This window comes from Anas platyrhynchos, chromosome 7, assembly GCF_047663525.1.
Source record: "Anas platyrhynchos isolate ZD024472 breed Pekin duck chromosome 7, IASCAAS_PekinDuck_T2T, whole genome shotgun sequence".
Lineage (NCBI taxonomy): Eukaryota > Metazoa > Chordata > Aves > Anseriformes > Anatidae > Anas > Anas platyrhynchos.
In genome coordinates, this window is record NC_092593.1 from 39,393,345 (window position 1) to 39,409,879 (window position 16,535).

General features: G+C 38.9%; 1 protein-coding gene across 2 annotated transcripts; it reads right to left on the reverse strand.

Moving 5' to 3' along the window:
* Positions 1-7,981: 7,981 nt before the first annotated feature.
* TYW5 (tRNA-yW synthesizing protein 5) lies at positions 7,982-16,514 on the reverse strand. Of its 2 annotated transcripts, XM_027462276.3 has the most exons (8): positions 16,382-16,514; positions 15,748-15,902; positions 12,936-13,005; positions 12,033-12,077; positions 11,401-11,538; positions 10,678-10,765; positions 10,042-10,158; positions 7,982-8,509 (listed from the first exon to the last, which is right to left on the reverse strand). In XM_027462276.3, the coding sequence occupies exons 1-8, from the start codon at positions 16,466-16,468 to the stop codon at positions 8,253-8,255; spliced, it is 957 nt and encodes a 318-aa protein (XP_027318077.1). In that variant the 5' UTR covers positions 16,469-16,514; the 3' UTR covers positions 7,982-8,252. The 2 variants fall into 2 exon arrangements, with proteins under 2 accessions (XP_027318077.1, XP_071897466.1); XM_072041365.1 differs by lacking the exons at positions 15,748-15,902; positions 16,382-16,514 and adding an exon at positions 14,847-15,060.
* Between the last annotated feature and the right edge of the window lie 21 nt (positions 16,515-16,535).

Genomic DNA, 16,535 nt, shown 5'->3' on the forward strand with positions numbered 1-16,535 from the left:
GTTAAGTTGCTTGCTTACAGTGTTTAATGTTCCTTACTCCATTCAGAAACTAAGTCTTGAGCTAAACTGCCCTTAGTGTGACTTGGTATGTAATAGCTGATATTCTTTGATAAATGCTTGTGTCTTGCACAGAAGGAAAGACATTCTTCAGATTTTGAGAAATGCTAACGTTCTTTAAGCCACATCTATTAAAAATCCTTTTAAAGCAAGGCTTGGTTATGTGAAATTGTCCAAATTCCATATGACTTAAATCACTCTACTTTGTGTGTATCTTAAGTACTAGAAACTTAACTAGCTTTCTTCCTATCTTGGGCTAATTTAATCACATCTCTGTAAATGCTTCTTTAATAAATCGGGCCCTAATTTTGAAAGATGGTTGAGGGTCCAAGTCTTAACATGTTGCTGGAAGGAGCAATCTTTTCTGTTCTCCCAGCATCTTGCTGCCTCCCTTATATTAGCACTTGCATTTTATGGTACACTGCTTTATCTTGCTAAATTAACATTATTGCTTTTACAGAGATAACTAATGGGAATGCTATGTATTTGAATAGTCATAGAAGTTATTTTAAGATTGCAAAGTCAGTTCAGGAGTTAGGATAGTATGTTACGACTGGATATTCATGGATAAATGTGATTGATAATTCCCAACAGATTCTTTTTGAGCTATTTGCAGAAAGAAATGTCACCTTCTTTTCCCCTCTCTCTTAAAATGCAAAGCTAGCAATTCCTTCCTAAGCTAGCAGTTACTTTGCCAACATGGATAAGACAGTATTTGGCTTCGCTTAGAGAATGTAAGTTGAAGTACTGAGTTGAGACTATACCCATCCATTTACCTAGAGTGCTTATTTGTATGAGGGTCTTTGTTCCACTGAGCATATGAAAAATGTGTATATTCACTATTTTATTGAGATCTGGTTCTAAGGCCTCAAAGTGGGCACTTGTCAGCTAAGCAAAATAACTGAAAACTATCCATTAAAAATATAACAATCAATTTATCTGGCATCACATGGGAGCATAGCAGGAAAGCAAAGATGGATAAAGTCAGATTCTCCAAGGAAACTTCATCAGAATTTGATTACTTTTTCCTCTTCTTGTCTTTGTATAAGCCTATGTCTCTCAACCCTGTCAAGTGGCCTTAGCTTTTTTAGTTTCATGCTTCTGAGAATAATCCTTTTTTGTCTGGTCTCTTTCAAAGAGTTCATAAAATTGTAAGACTATTTTGGGCTTGTATAGTAGTCTCTATGCAGGTAATTTAAGCTGCTTTGTGAGTATGATTTTGTAATAATGATAAGAAGCATTGCAAGGATGAGAGATGTGTTTTGTGAAGAGTCATAGGATGTGATTTGACAGTCTGTATTCCTCCCGTATGCATTCTGTATGAGTTTACATACTGTACTGGTTTAACTGTGTAATATCTTGATAGGGGATCAAGGTGACAAGACTTGTCTTGATAACACTGAAATAGCTATAGTGCCATGTGTGTTTTAATATAGGACAACATAAGTCAGTGTACTCTACTACTGGTAATCTGCCACGTGGAAACCAACACAGTTGCTTTAGCATAAAACCTGTATTGAGCTCTCCCTTGATTCCTAGTACTATTGAAGCATTGTGAGGCTCTTGGCTTCCGTCTTTCATCTAAGCAATGTAGCTGCCCATGCAAAGCTGTACTTAATGTAAGAGAGAAGTTGAAGAACTGTAACAAAAAGCAATTGTAATCTGTGTGCTTGCTGTTTTATGAGCCATGCCTTTAGGTACCGCCTAGCAGAATCCACAAACATGCATTTTGGTTCTGGTGTTCCTGGGTAATACAAAAAGCACAGGCCCATGTTCACAGACTGAAATCCACAAGGAACAGCCTGTTAAAATCAGATTTTGGAGTTACTACTTCAGAATCTTTTAATCTTATATTGAAATCTAATTTCATTTTGTAAGGCTAATATATCAAAGGGGGAAAAAAAAAAGGGGTTACTTCTGCTGTTCATAACTTGACTTGTAAATATTGCTGATTGAGACCATGAGGCAAAGGCTAGCTTTCTCTTGATTTTATTGATCTCTTAAATCTGTTAAAATGCAAGGTGACTGCTCTTAACTTGAATAAAAATAGTATGAAGCCATTAAGCAAGGACTCCAAAATCATAGCACACTTATGTGGCAGTGACAGGCACTGTTTCTCCCACTGTCAGTCAGGCTTTCCTGACTAAATTCATTTTATCAGTACTAACATAACACAATTCATCCCTCCCACTGACAAAAATAAAACAGAACACCACACTTGCACCGTAGTAGCTGTTCCACATCACTAAGATTCACCATGGAAAAACTGATTAAGGAAGTCATTTTGCACGTAATATAGGGTAGGTTTTAAACAGAGATGGCTTTGTAGTAGTTTCCTATCATTAGGATTTCATTATGCTTGTTTCCAAGTGACCCAGGAACTGCCAAGTCTAAGTGACCAGAAAAGCCTCTGTTAGAAAAAAAGGGAAGAATATTTTTTCTTTGTCTATAACTATTTCATGTATTTAAAAAGCAGCAGAATGCCATTACTCCCATTTTCAGTATAGACTTTCCAGCTTCCAGTAGGCTTTCAGAGAGCACCCCCAATCAGGATTGTTAGTTTCCTGCATTAAACTTGGCACTTCAGAGCTCACTTGCTTCTAAAGAAACCGCTGCTGCATGACATAAAGCTATCAAGGGAAGCAGTGGTGCTGAAGTATGAAACGAGGCTCTTCCCATCTCCCACTACAGAATTTACCTGCTGAGGAATACTCCTGAGCCTGGTGTCAGATTAAGCTATTGCATCCCTTACAGACTATGTGCATAGCTCCTTTCTTATTTGTCTTTATTAGAAATACATTGACTTTGGGTGACAGAAATTTGAAGCAATGCATGTACAGCTTGACACCTGAAATACAAGCACTTTTACAGCAAATACTGTTTATTACTGAGATCTGCATTACTACTGCAAGCAGTAGCTTCTTAGTGTTTTTGTCCAAACATAGCATCGCACATGGGGCTGCTAGCTTCACACGGTTGAGCAGTTCTTTTATTCTTTTCAGGCTGCTCTTTAAAGTGTTGACTAGGAACAAATCTGAATAATTGAAAAGGAAGTGATCTGCTCTTGATGTTCTCAGGAGCAACAAATAAAGAGAGAATTGCTGAAAGCAGTGAACACCTACAAAGATCAGAGTCCATCCTGGCACTACAGTCTTACCCAAACCAAAAAACACCACCATTCAATTTTAACCTTAGATAACTGCTCATCTTCCCCCCCAAAAAAAGAAACAAACAAACAAAAAAGTCCACTAACATCTTTTAGTAATGCTGGAATCTTTGGTTATGGATTTATACTAGTTTATAGAAAACTCCTTAGAAGTTAATTGTCTCTGAGTGTGTATCTTCAGCAGCTGTGTTACGTGCACAAGTTGATGGGGCCAGATGGGATCCACCCGAGGGTACTGAGAGAACTGGCAGAGGAGCTGGCCAAGCCACTTTCCATCATTTATCAGCAGTCCTGGCTATCAGGGGAGGTCCCAGGTGACTGGCAGCTAGCAAACGTGACGCCCATCTACAAGAAGGGCCAGAGGGCAGACCCGGGGAACTACAGGCCTGTCAGTTTGACCTCAGTACCAGGGAAGCTCATGGAGCAGATCCTCTTGAGAGTCATCACGTGGCACTTGCAGGGCAAGCAGGCGATCAGGCCCAGTCAGCATGGGTTTATGGAAGGCAGGTCCTGCTTGACGAACCTGATCTCCTTCTATGACAAAGTGACGCGCTGGGTGGATGAGGGAAAGGCTGTGGATGTGGTCTACCTTGATTTCAGCAAGGCTTTTGACACCGTCTCCCACAGCATTCTCCTCAAGAAACTGGCTGCTCTTGGCTTGGACTGGCGCACGCTTCGTTGGGTTAGAAACTGGCTGGATAGCCGGGCCCAAAGAGTTGTGGTGAATAGAGTCAAATCCAGCTGGAGGCTGGTCACTAGTGGTGTCCCCCAGGGCTTGGTGCTGGGGCCAGTCCTCTTTAATAGCTTCATCGATGATCTGGATGAGGGCATCGAGTGCACCCTCAGTAAGTTTGCAGATGACACCAACTGAGGTGCGTGTGTCGATCTGCTCGAGGGCAGGAAGGCTCTGCAGGAGGATCTGGATAGGCTGCACAGATGGGCTGAGGTCAACTGCATGAAGTTCAACAAGGCCAAGTGCTGGGTCCTGCACCTGGGGCGCAATAACCCCAAGCAGAGCTACAGGCTGGGAGACGAGTGGTTGGAAAGCTGCCAGGCAGAGAAGGATCTGGGAGTGATGGTTGATAGTCAGCTGAATATGAGCCAGCAGTGTGCTCAGGTGGCCAAGAAGGCCAACAGCATCCTGGCTTGCATAAGAACCAGTGTGACCAGCAGGGCTAGGGAGGTGATCATCCCCTGGAACTCGGCTCTGGTGAGGCCGCACCTCAAGTACTGTGCCCAGTTTTGGGCCCCTCGCTACAAGAAGAACATGGAGGTGCTTGAGCGGGTCCAGAGAAGGGCAACGAAGCTGGTGAGGGGCCTGGAGAACAAGTCCTACGAGGAGCGGCTGAGGGAGCTGGGCTTGTTCAGCCTGGAGAAAAGGAGGCTCATGGACGACCTTATCGCTCTCTATAGATACCTTAAAGGAGGCTGTAGAGAGGTGGGGGTTGGCCTGTTCTCCCATGTGCCTGGTGACAGGACAAGGGGGAATGGGCTAAAGTTGCGCCAGGGGAGTTTTAGGTTGGATTTTAGGAAGAACTTCTTTACCAAAAGGGTTGTTAGACATTGGAACAGGCTGCCCAGGGAAGTGGTGGAGTCACCATCCCTGGAGGTCTTTAAAAGACGTTTAGATGTAGAGCTTAGGGATATGGTTTAGTGGGTACTGTTAGTGTTAGGTTAGAGGCTGGACTCGATGATCTTGGAGGTCTCTTCCAACCTAGAAATTCTGTGATTCTGTGATCTGTATATCCCAGATTTGGAAAAGTACATTTTGGCCAGAAGAAAATAACTGTAAAATAATACATAATGGTATCATTATATAATGTAACCTACACTTTGGTAAAATCACCCTAGTTTGTCTTCAAGTCAGTAGTCCCATGGTGGGACTGATTGTGTAAATGAGGCAAATAGTTTCATCCTGTCTATTTAAAAAGGGATTGCAACTAGTTCTGATGCTTCACAATCCAATCTTTGTACATTAAGCATTTAACTTACAATTTAACTTATACCCTGCATAACTCCTGTAGAGAAACATTCTCAAATTATGTGCATCAAACCTTCAGCATGTACATGATGGGCAGATTATTTATGACCTGTTTAAGAGCTTGACAGAAGAGTATTTTGACACAAGTTTTCACTTGATTCATTCCTTAGCAACCACATAAAGAAAAACACAAGGTATGTTTCTTTTAAAATCATATTATATTACATACATACAACCAAGAATATTCTTTTTCTAGTTGATTTGCAATGAACTTCATTACATTTTAAAAGCACCACTCACCAAATCTTTAAAATTTGCACTACTGCTTTCAGATACTGTCTATGCTTGAGTATTTTGTCCAGGACAGTATGCATCACCTGACTAGTCTGCTGCATACACTGCTGGAAGTGATTGTTTTGAATATTTAAGATGGTTAGCATTTATGATATATCCTTCATCTGTTTTGTTGTGGCATGGTGCCATTTTGCTGTAGGTCTCTAAGGGACAAACTTCCACAAAACATTAGTGGCTCTAATTGTCTTATTTCAATCATGGGTTTTAAGGGTGGCTAAATGTATTAGCTTTTATTACAATTAGCATTGTATTAGCTGAGTTATTCCTTTAGTGCTTTCACCAGTCACTCATTGCTACTGAGTATTTCACACAGTGTAGCACACTGGGTGGAAAGCACAAAATTTTCCTTTTATTTTTTTAAACACTAACTCCAAGATTTTTTTAATCACTAGTCACATGCTCAAGTTATGAAAATGTATTTTAAAACCACTTGGTTTCTAATTCGGTAGCATTTCAGAACAGTGTGTTTTATAGAAATTAAATAATTAAAGGAATTGCTTCAAAGTGAAAAATGGGTGGCACTGACAGAAATAGAATACTATTTGTTGATCTTTCTCAGGTATGCACTTACATAACATCTGGTAGGATTTACTGAGAGTTTTCTCAGAGAAGTGAAAACAAAACAAACAAACAAAAAAACTTTCCTTGCAGAGATTTCTCATGGGACAGTGGAAGGGAAGCAGAAACAGGGCTAGGTTATCACCAGCTGATCATGCTAAGATGACTTAATTTGCTGTCATAAAAATAAAGTTAAAAGTTGGTAGCATAAGGCAGAAATAGCTGCACTTCCTATAGCACTTGGCTCACATATAATTCAGTGTGACTATCTCGTCACAGAGAGAAACATATTTTCCAATACAAACTTCACACTCACCAAGCAAGTGCATTGCAGCTTCCCTGCTGGGCTACCTCCACACTAATACCTGCGACTGAGTGATACAAGGGTTTCCTTACTTATGCCTGAGTGTTGAGGGGACCTGAGAACCCCATGCTAGTTAGCGCCTCTCTTTAGGGAATGGGGAATCAAGAAGTAGCAGAGCAACGGATCAGCACAGTATTTCCGTCCTCTGTACTAGCTTAATGAGAAGCTGCTGGTGGTTAAAAAACACAGAGGAAGCTGCACAGACATAATGCTAGAACACAGCTTTCTGTAACCCTGCAGGCTCTTTGAGCCTATTAACTCCTAACAAACATACACAAAAACTATGTTGCACGCATCTCTGCAGAACAATTCTTAAGATGCCCTCAACATTACAAACCTGACAAAACCAGGAGGCTTCTCCAGCCTAACAGACACAGAGATTCTGTCTCAGCAGTATGCACAAGCAATCCTTTAGCCACAGAAGTTTCGAGACCTGTTTGTGATCCTAGATTTAAATTCTGACCACAGAATGTGCAATGATGTCCATCAGAACCGCTTGGCTGGTTCAATTCATGCCTATTCATTACGATGGCTGGGTGCCTATTCACAGGGCAGCACACTATTTTTACTGTGTTACACTGCCAAGAACAGGTTTATAGGAAAAATATGTAGTGTTACAAACCCCTGCTCCTCAGGAAATGTTTTTTGCTTTTTTTTTTTTCCTTCCAGTGCTTTATTAACACTACATACCTGTTTAATCTAAGAGCTACAGTTCTTAAGATAAAAAGAAAAAACCTGCTGGAAGTAGCAGACTGATGTAAATGTTAGGTAAATACTGCATTTCCCAAACTGCATGGTAACAGATTTCAAAGGGACAAGCAAAACCTTTTTTTTGTGAAATATCCATCTTCATTTTACAAGGCTTCTGTAAGCACCACAGGCTGTCAAAAGGTAACCACCTACAAAAGATGCAATGCAACCTCTGTTCGTATGTTAACAAAATGCATCTCAGATACTGCTCCCAACAGACTCTACATCTACTTCAGTATTATGATCCTCCTTTCAGATTCTCCTGCTGAAGGTTGATAGATTTCTGGGCATGTTATTTGCTAGTATTCTACAGCTGCAGAAACAGAAGCACTGCCTGAGTGCACTGGGGCAGTAACTGTGGGTGCAGCAAACAAGGTTTCCTGCACAATACCTTATTCAGCTAGCGGGGGTATATTATCTCATTTGTGTTCAAGCTGCTACAAAATTCCAAACAACTTCAAAGGATTAGCTTTAGCATCCCCTGCTGTGCCCCCTCTCACACGCTCCTCTCTTCCAACACAAGAGCAAGCAGGAACTCCCCGCACCTCCAGGCCATTATTCAAAAAGAAACCACAACCGTTACCACCAGTGGCTGTCTTAGACCTCCACAGAAATCTGTGGCTTTCCTAAACTTTAGTGTAAGCAGGAGCATTCAGGAAGGTGTATCATTACTTCTAAGCATTCACTCTGTCAGCTCCATCCAGATGCTGAAACTTTCATTCAGAAAAGTTTAAGTAAATAACTTCAAAAAAGCAGATTTAGAAATGCAGGCACTACAGGCGTATGCCTCATTACAGAAAAGAGATCGTCTCCCAGTCAAGCACATTGTGCACATCACATGAGGAAAAGAAAACCAAGAAAAATGTCTACAAGGTAGATGTTTTTTTAAACTTTATTGATAACAAAATTTATCAACATTGGTTTAGCCTTACAGGAAATTTATTTGTGTACACATGGCCAGTTTCTGTATTATCATATGGTTCTCTGCTTTCACAGGAGCTTGCAACTTACAATGTGTTATTTTATCCATAATCATTCCTATAGGCTTTTTCTTGGATCCGTGACACCATTCTTCGAGCATAGAAATCCCTGTATTCCTCAGGTAGTTCTTCAAGTGTTTTCAAGGCCCTGTCCAAGATCTGTATAGCTCTAGAGGCTACCATGGGATCTTTATTTCCATAAGTGTCACTCTTATCATAGCACTCAGCAGGAAGGTGCTTCCAGAAGACATTCACTGCCACTCCAAATTCCTCAGAAATTACATTGTGGAACCACAAAGCTGCAGAAAGAAAATGTCTAAAATGAAGACTGGCATCTAAAACTTGTCTGTGACTCATGACAAGTGCCAGAATCACCAAATCCAAATCTAGTTGAGGAAAAGCCTCAACTACTGTGTTGTTTACTTTTTCATAAATCTACTAGTATATCACATTGTACCAAATTAACGAACATTTTCAAGACATTTTCATCCGTCCACAATTTCAGGCAAACATAATTACTGAAGTAAAGAAATACTCAAACAAGTGGTAAGTGTGTAGGACAAAAGTAAGGCATCTTCCTTGCTCACCTCACCCATCTCTATTCTGCATTCACATATCTGTTTTCACAGAAAAAGTCCCTGACCTTGCACACGTTGTCCAAACATTAATGTAAACTACTGGTGTCAGTCAAGTCACCCATGCAAGTTACTAATCTCTGGATAGTAAAGTCATGGGGCTTTTCCTTTGAATCATGGGTGTGGTTAAAGATACAAAGATATTTATATTTTACCTCACCTAGTATAGTTCCAGGATAAATTCAATTTTAATTTTAAGCTAGAAGACAGAATGTTGTGCTTAGACACCAAGAGATTAAGCTGCAATAAGACATCAAAAGTTTATTCTGAGAAATGAACCAAGAAGTTTGTCAAATTAGCAACTGAGGCTGCATCTATTATCTCCATAATAGCCACATCACTTCTTAAAGATCTCCTTTTTTCAGTGTTAAATATCCCAGTACTCTAACAAACCTAGCACAATTCTCTAAACTTAAAAATCCCTGTACTCCACTAGTTTTTAGAGTGCTGAGTGCATCTAAGTTTGGACCAGCACACCTATTGGCAAAGATAAACGAGTACCTGTATTGCATAGAAGATGTCTGTGAACAATAGATATACCTTTAACTGCAATAACAAGATTTATTCCAAAGGAAAGAAACACAAATGGCAAGCTCAAAATTAAGTAGCCAGTTCAGTTCTAAGAATCTATTTTAAAATCTTCATGGAAAGCTACTACCTTGTTTACTGGCCTGTTTATACTGCCCAGATAATATGAAAATGAATAGGATTAAGTACCTGCCACAAACACATGTCAAATTAAAATCTTAAGTAGGAATAGCTCAATAGCATTGATTCAAATGCCTTCCCCTCATCACCAGAGGTGTCATCTCAACCCAGGAAGCAGATTTAGCAGATTTGTATTTTGTTTGTGCAGAAAAATGATTAGTCTTTCCATTCCTCAGAGAATTCCTCAGAGCCATTATAAATGGCTGGAAGGTACTAACAAGTCACATGCCTCACAGTTTCTAAGTGAGGGAAGAACAGAAATGGCACTTGACTGAAATTCTGTTATTAGAAAACTTAGATCACAGAAGTAATTTATCTTGTGTTAGGCTAATCAGTACAGTTGGAAAAAAAATAAACAAGTTTTGCCAAAATCCTTACATGCTCCTACTTATGACACAACAATGCTTTAGCAATGCCATCCCTAGAAATAAGAAGTTGCAAATAAAGCTGTTTAAAAACACACCACAGTCAGGAACTATGTTACATACCTGGAATAAATAACACATCTCCTGCTTCTAGGTAACACTCATAGCGCTTGGCTTTCACAAAAAGTGGATATTTCTCAAAGTTTGGGTTATCAACATCCAGCACCTCCGATTTAGTACCTAGGAAAGTTTTCAGAAGTAATGAATAGACAGTCCGACTCCTCCAAACAGTAACAAGGCATTTACGCACTGCTGGAAATGTCAGTTCTTGAATACAGTTTAATATTGGGTTATTGTTCTTTAACTCCTCTAAAAATCTGGCAAATCTGATGGCACTCCTCATTTACTGAAGAGGCATATTCTCCTGCTGTCTGTGTTTCTCCTATAACCACACCCTTATGAACACTAAAAGACATTTACTCTGACATTTAAAATGTCATTTTAAATCTGGACAGAGCACTGAACTCCTGTTAGGTGGAGAAGACAGAACCAGGTAAAGCTTCAGTGCTCATTTTCAAGTTTCCTAGCTTGCCCCACTACAATTCTTAGCTTTGACTAAAGCAAGCTGCATCAGAATAAGGGACCAAATCACTTTTTATGTCAAGTTGTTGGTGATTTTTTTCCTATAGTGCAACACTTTTAAACCGGAAAGCCAACATGATCACCAAAGTCCAAATGAGATGTACACAGTATACATACCTGATAAATATAAATATGGTACATCTTGAGGACTATACAAAACAACTCGTTTTCTCCCTGTTACTTGGATTAAGAAGTTATCCATTACCTGAAATGAGCATAGTAAAGAAGATGTCAGCCAAAAATTAAGAATGAATACATAGTCTGTTAATAATCTAAAAACAGCGTCAATATAAAAAAGGGCATTAAAACCATCATTAGAATTAGCTAAAAGAGTTTCCACCTAGAGTTAATCCAAAAAAAAAAAAAAAAAAAAAAAAACACGCAAGAATGAGAGTTACTTTTTCTCCTTTTCTCCTAGCTGTGCATTCTTCACAAATACTCTGTTTGGAAAAAAAAAATACTTTCTGAAGCTTTACTTTTTTCCTTGTACAGGGATCAAGTTTTTATATCTTAAAACAAATTTACTATGCTTTAGATAATATAAACCAGCAAAATATATTGGGATTTTTTTTTCCAATATTAAAATAATTTTTCCTCCTACTAACAATGCAAAAAAACCTTTCCTTATAAATAGGTATTCAGAATTGCACTGTATAATGTTAGAAAACGTTTGTTATTTGGAGCCTACCACACCAAAGTAACAGACTGCCCAAATCATCGTACAATTACCAATGAGACATTTTTCATGAAACAGATCTTTGTCAACAGAAACTTGTAACTTAGTATCTCAATCCCTCAACATCATCTGCAAAATTTTATGCTAATCACATTATTACCTACATCATAATGGGTCCATAGCTGTAATCCTGCTGAGCTGATGCGGAATACACTAGAGAAGAACTGTTCCTTATCAAAATACTCTGGAATCTGAACATCGTCTGCCAAAACAGGAAACTGCTTTCTGATATCTGCAACATCCTAAATCAAAAAGGACAAAACTTTGAGCATTATCTGTGCACACTTAAAATAGGAGAGCATCTTACTAGCACCTTTCCACCATAGGGAACACAGGGCTAGAACATCAGCATTAGCAAGTAACTGAAAATAATAATGCTTTTCATTCTTTCATTGCTGACTTGGTCACCAGTATTAATAAAAAAAATCAGAGAGCTAATTTCAACCATCACAGCTAGAAATCACACCAAAAAAGTGACTATCAGAAATCCTTTTATATTAGCTTACAACAGCTAGAGAATAGAACAGGAAGCCCGTACTCTTCGGTAATCTGCTAAACTCTTGTAACAGCAACTTTTTGGACACTTAGGTTTAAATATTCTGACCTAAATCCAGACAGATTCCTAGCCCAAGTGATAATAAATAAGTTTTATGCCTGTACTACACAGACAGTAGATGACAACAGACTTTTAAAAATATTCCTAACAATATTAGAACTGCAATCTCAAGTAACTCACCTTCCTAGCATCTTCACCTACTGATCGCAAGTAGTACTTTTCATCCTGTAGATAATACAGAAATAATTGTTTTGGTTTTAATATGAATTACAAATGCACTTAAAGATTTACATTTTTTCATTAATCTAATTTGAGGTTTTATTAAAATATGATACAAATAGATGACATTCACAAACGCAACTATTTTGTTACACTGCCTTCACTCTACTGCTCCCTGCTGTTCATCTCAAGAAATGGGAAACATCTATTAACTGGGTAGAAGTGGGAGACTTGTCAGCTGCATAAGCATTGCTTTTAATGCATTCAAAGCAAATGCAGATAACTTAAATTCCTCGTAATGCTGATGCAGAAACACTCTGTCAGTTGGCTTCGAATCTTACAGCATCCTATTTACCATACAAGGTGAAAAGCATGTTTGGTTTCAGAAAGGTTTGCTTGCTAATTAGTTACCTAAAAAATCCACACTTTGAACATCACTGTACAGAGATTGCCTCAAGTTTGCTACTCAAAAGTTATGTTACAATAAATCTGTATTTGCAATTCAATAGCAGATGTAATCGAACTCTAAAATATCTTCATGACTTTTTATTACAAAATGCCTAAATTATACACTTATTTTAAAGCAAGGTTTGATTTCTTAATCTGTACTGGAACTTTTTCTCAGGTAAACAGCTTTTGATAACAGGAACAGGACCATTAAGTCAATCGCACTGTAAACATGCAAAACAATTTCCGAGAAGTTACTTTCCCTCAAGTTTTTCCCTTGGCTCCAAGCCACACAAACCAGTTAAATCTAAGATCAAGTGCTTTAGCGCAACAAGACTTAAAATTCTTTTTTTTTTTTATTTTTCCTCCATGTACTGGGAAAACTAATAGACGGAGCTATGACACTAAGGAAGTTACCTCAGAAAGAAAGTACTCCTTGTGTTTGACTTCAGCTGCTCTTCGTACAAATTCATTAAAAGGCAGAGTTCTGAAATACAAATATTCAAATTCATACAGTGAATCAATGCAACAACACATGGTCTAAATCATAGGCTTAAAAGCCTCTCCTATCATATCTATTCTAACAGAAGATGCAATACAGGTTTTAAAATTTTATTTATTTAACACGGTGATTAAGTATTTGCAGTGAATGTTGAAGGTAGGACTAAAACAGAAATCCTGTGCTACAAATCTTTCTGCTTTAGTAAATTGCCGTATTATAGATTCAAACAGAATCATGTAATTGTTGAGCCTGGAAGGAATCTCGGGAAATATTTCAACATCAAATTAGGTTTTTCATTATCTCCAAGGATGGAGACATGCCCAAAAATACTTTGACAATTTCTCTTACAGTATGTCATTTGTATGTCATTTTACTGCTCATTTGCAGTGCATTTCTGCAAATCTGTAGAAAACTTCAGTATCAAAAGAACTACTAGGCTAAAGGGGAGCCACTCTGTCCCAAACAGTTTTAGGTATATAAACAGAAGCTGAACTTCAAGATTATTTTTTTTTTAAATGAACTATCAGAAAAAGTAGAGGAAAAAGCTGTGGGTGATATACGTGTTTACTTATGCATATGTATACATATGCATTTTCTTCTATGAATTTATTTATGAGCAGATAAATATTGCCATGTGTAGAGCTATGAAATTTATTCCTGTTTTCTGAACGTATCTATACAGCTATATTTGCTACCTCATCTAGGGAGAAGACAGGACTTTTAGTATTTTCTATGATTTCCTTAGAGATTTCTTAGAATTTATTAAACGTTACTTCAGAATATTAAAAAAAAACACACACCACACATTATAGCTCATCGCTCTGAAATCAACATTACTATTACATGTTTAAATAAGAGCAATTTTTCATAAGGGCTACAGATTCTGTCCTTAGTTGATAGCTGGGTAGTAAACCAAACACACAAAGTGATACAATTGTTATGAGTGTTGTGAATTTGATGTTATGTTCACTGAAGTTACTACCTCACATTAAGTGCCACTGAATAACAACTACATTACATATAAACGTCAAGTCTCAGAGCAACCACCAGTTGCTTAGGATTAAGGAAAGGCTCTCCTCAAGCAAAATTGCTCATGATCCTCTACTTACACCTTCCACCAGAATACAACCTGCATCTCACAGTACTTAGACCAATTCTCTAAACACTTTAAATTTGTTTACAATAATTGAACCCACTTAAAGTCAACAAGAAAAAAAATAACAACAAAATAAACCCCTCTGACTTCAGTTGAACAATTATATCCTGTCCATTTACAGTTTTACTGAGAAAGAGTGAGAGCACAGCTCCACAACAGATTAAAGTGATGCATGCTGGTACTGCCCTTGCTATTCATCCTAGTCATTTTATCTCCTACCTGTTCTCCACTGGCAGTTACTTGAGCTAACAGTGAACCTGCTCACAAAGCTAAAACAGAAAGACACGCTTCTGTACCACACCACAATACAGCTGAAGAAGTTCCAAAACCAACACAAAAGCAACGTAGACTGCAGTTACATTTACTTGCATCACTTTAAAGTCATAGAACCCCACATTAAGTCTTCAGCGTTGCTCTTCTTTTGATTCTACTTCTCCCTCCATATAAAAATAGGGGGCTTACTGTGGAAAGGGTCAAAGCTTCCTGAATTTGCAGTGAGTTAGGTTAAAGTCACTAATTACTAACACCTGCTATAATAAAGCACCATCAAAGCACCTCCACATGGCTGTCTACAAAACTGCTAGAACTAGCACAGCTGATCAACTCACAGTAAGAGATACAACAAGAAACAAAACAGAGCAGGGGAAAGGAAATAGTTATTTGGTACAACCTGATTTCAAAGATTCCAAAGTTCATTGTGCAGTGAGCAGAATATAATATGATTAAATGGTATTTTTCCCCTGAACAATGGGTAACACTCATAGGGACTTGTAGCTTCTTACATGTACAGCACATGCTTCTGCTTTCTTAGAAGTTTAAGAAACTGAACACATCATCTTTCCTCTTCAGAAAAATAACAAACAACTAAAATAAAGGCATTTACCCTGGAAGAACAATACAACAAGTGAGATTACGTGAACTCTGAAGACAAGTTTCATCAGCTATGCAAGAGGAATTTCAAGGGAGATCAAGGGTTTATGTGAGTTTTATCAACGTTAAAGAGCTGGTGAAAGATATGGTATCCAGTAGCTTGAACATAATGGGAACTGAGCTGGTGAAAGATATGGTATCCAGTAGCTTGAACATAATGGGAACTGCAAAGGCTAACTTTAAAAGGAGCTTAACTTAATTACTAACATCCCTCTGAAGTGGAATACCATGCCTGTCATATGCCAGCATCCAAAGAGGTTCAGATATATAGTGAATCAGAAACTGACACTATTCAGTAACATTGAAAAGGCACCATACAATTAAAACAGACTAGCACATCGTCTAATATTAATGCCAAGCACAAATTTCCTACAGGAATGCTCTGTCAAAATCTCTTTACATAACATTTCTCCAAGTCATCATTTTCAAGGTCCTGCTTGTCACCTTCTTTTATTCAGTATTTACTCATGGCATTGAGATATTTGTGGAATGAACGGAGGGGGAAATCAAGGACAACATTTGGGTATGCTATTGAAAGTTTTCTCAAACTAGCTACACGTTCTCACCCTCTGCTTGAAACTATGCACTGTATCTCTGGAAGTTAAAAGGCTTTACATATAAAAGATTTTGGATTGAAGTACCTATAAACAAAGTTCTTACTAAGGAAATCCATCTGTGGTACTGCAGAAACATGAATCTTTACTTCTTTAGATCCTTCGGCTTGGCTCAGGTAATCTACTGTCCATTTGGTTATGCAAGAGCCCAGTTCCATTCCTTTCAGCACTACTGGCTTTCTCTAAGGAAGAAAAAAAAACAACAAACAAAAAAAGGAAACAAAGAATGGTGATTGCATCCAGTGGGGGGGAGGGGGGGGAAAAGATTTTAAAACTAAATATATGCAAACAACTCGATTGAATATCACAGTCACAACTATTTGCGACTGAACAATGTGGACTGGAATGCTGAGTGTTGAAACAAAAGGCAGGAAGTCACAGAAGTGCTTCTCTATTTACTACATCCTCTTCCATAGCATGACAAGGAAGAACATGGAAAGGCAAAGGCAATTTTAACATCTGTTGTATTCTAGGGCCATTGACAAATCTAGCTAGGCTAAGGAACACTTGCAGTCATTCTAGCCTCAGCTAAGCAAAAAATACCTAAGAGACCATTAATTTATGGTATAGGCTGTGAGCTATACTGCTGGTGAATGTCCTCAGAGCCTCAGGCCGCGCGCAAGCAGCCGAGCCCCGAGCCGAGCCGCTCCCGGGGCCATACCTGGGGGTAGATGTCCCGCAGGAAGCGCTCCCGGCCCACGCCGCCCAGGCTGGGCACCGCCACCGCCTCCTGCCGCGGCCGCGCCATGCTGCCCGCCGCCTCCTCCACCCAGGGCCGGCCGGAGCGCAGCGCGGCGGCGGAACCGCCGGAGCCG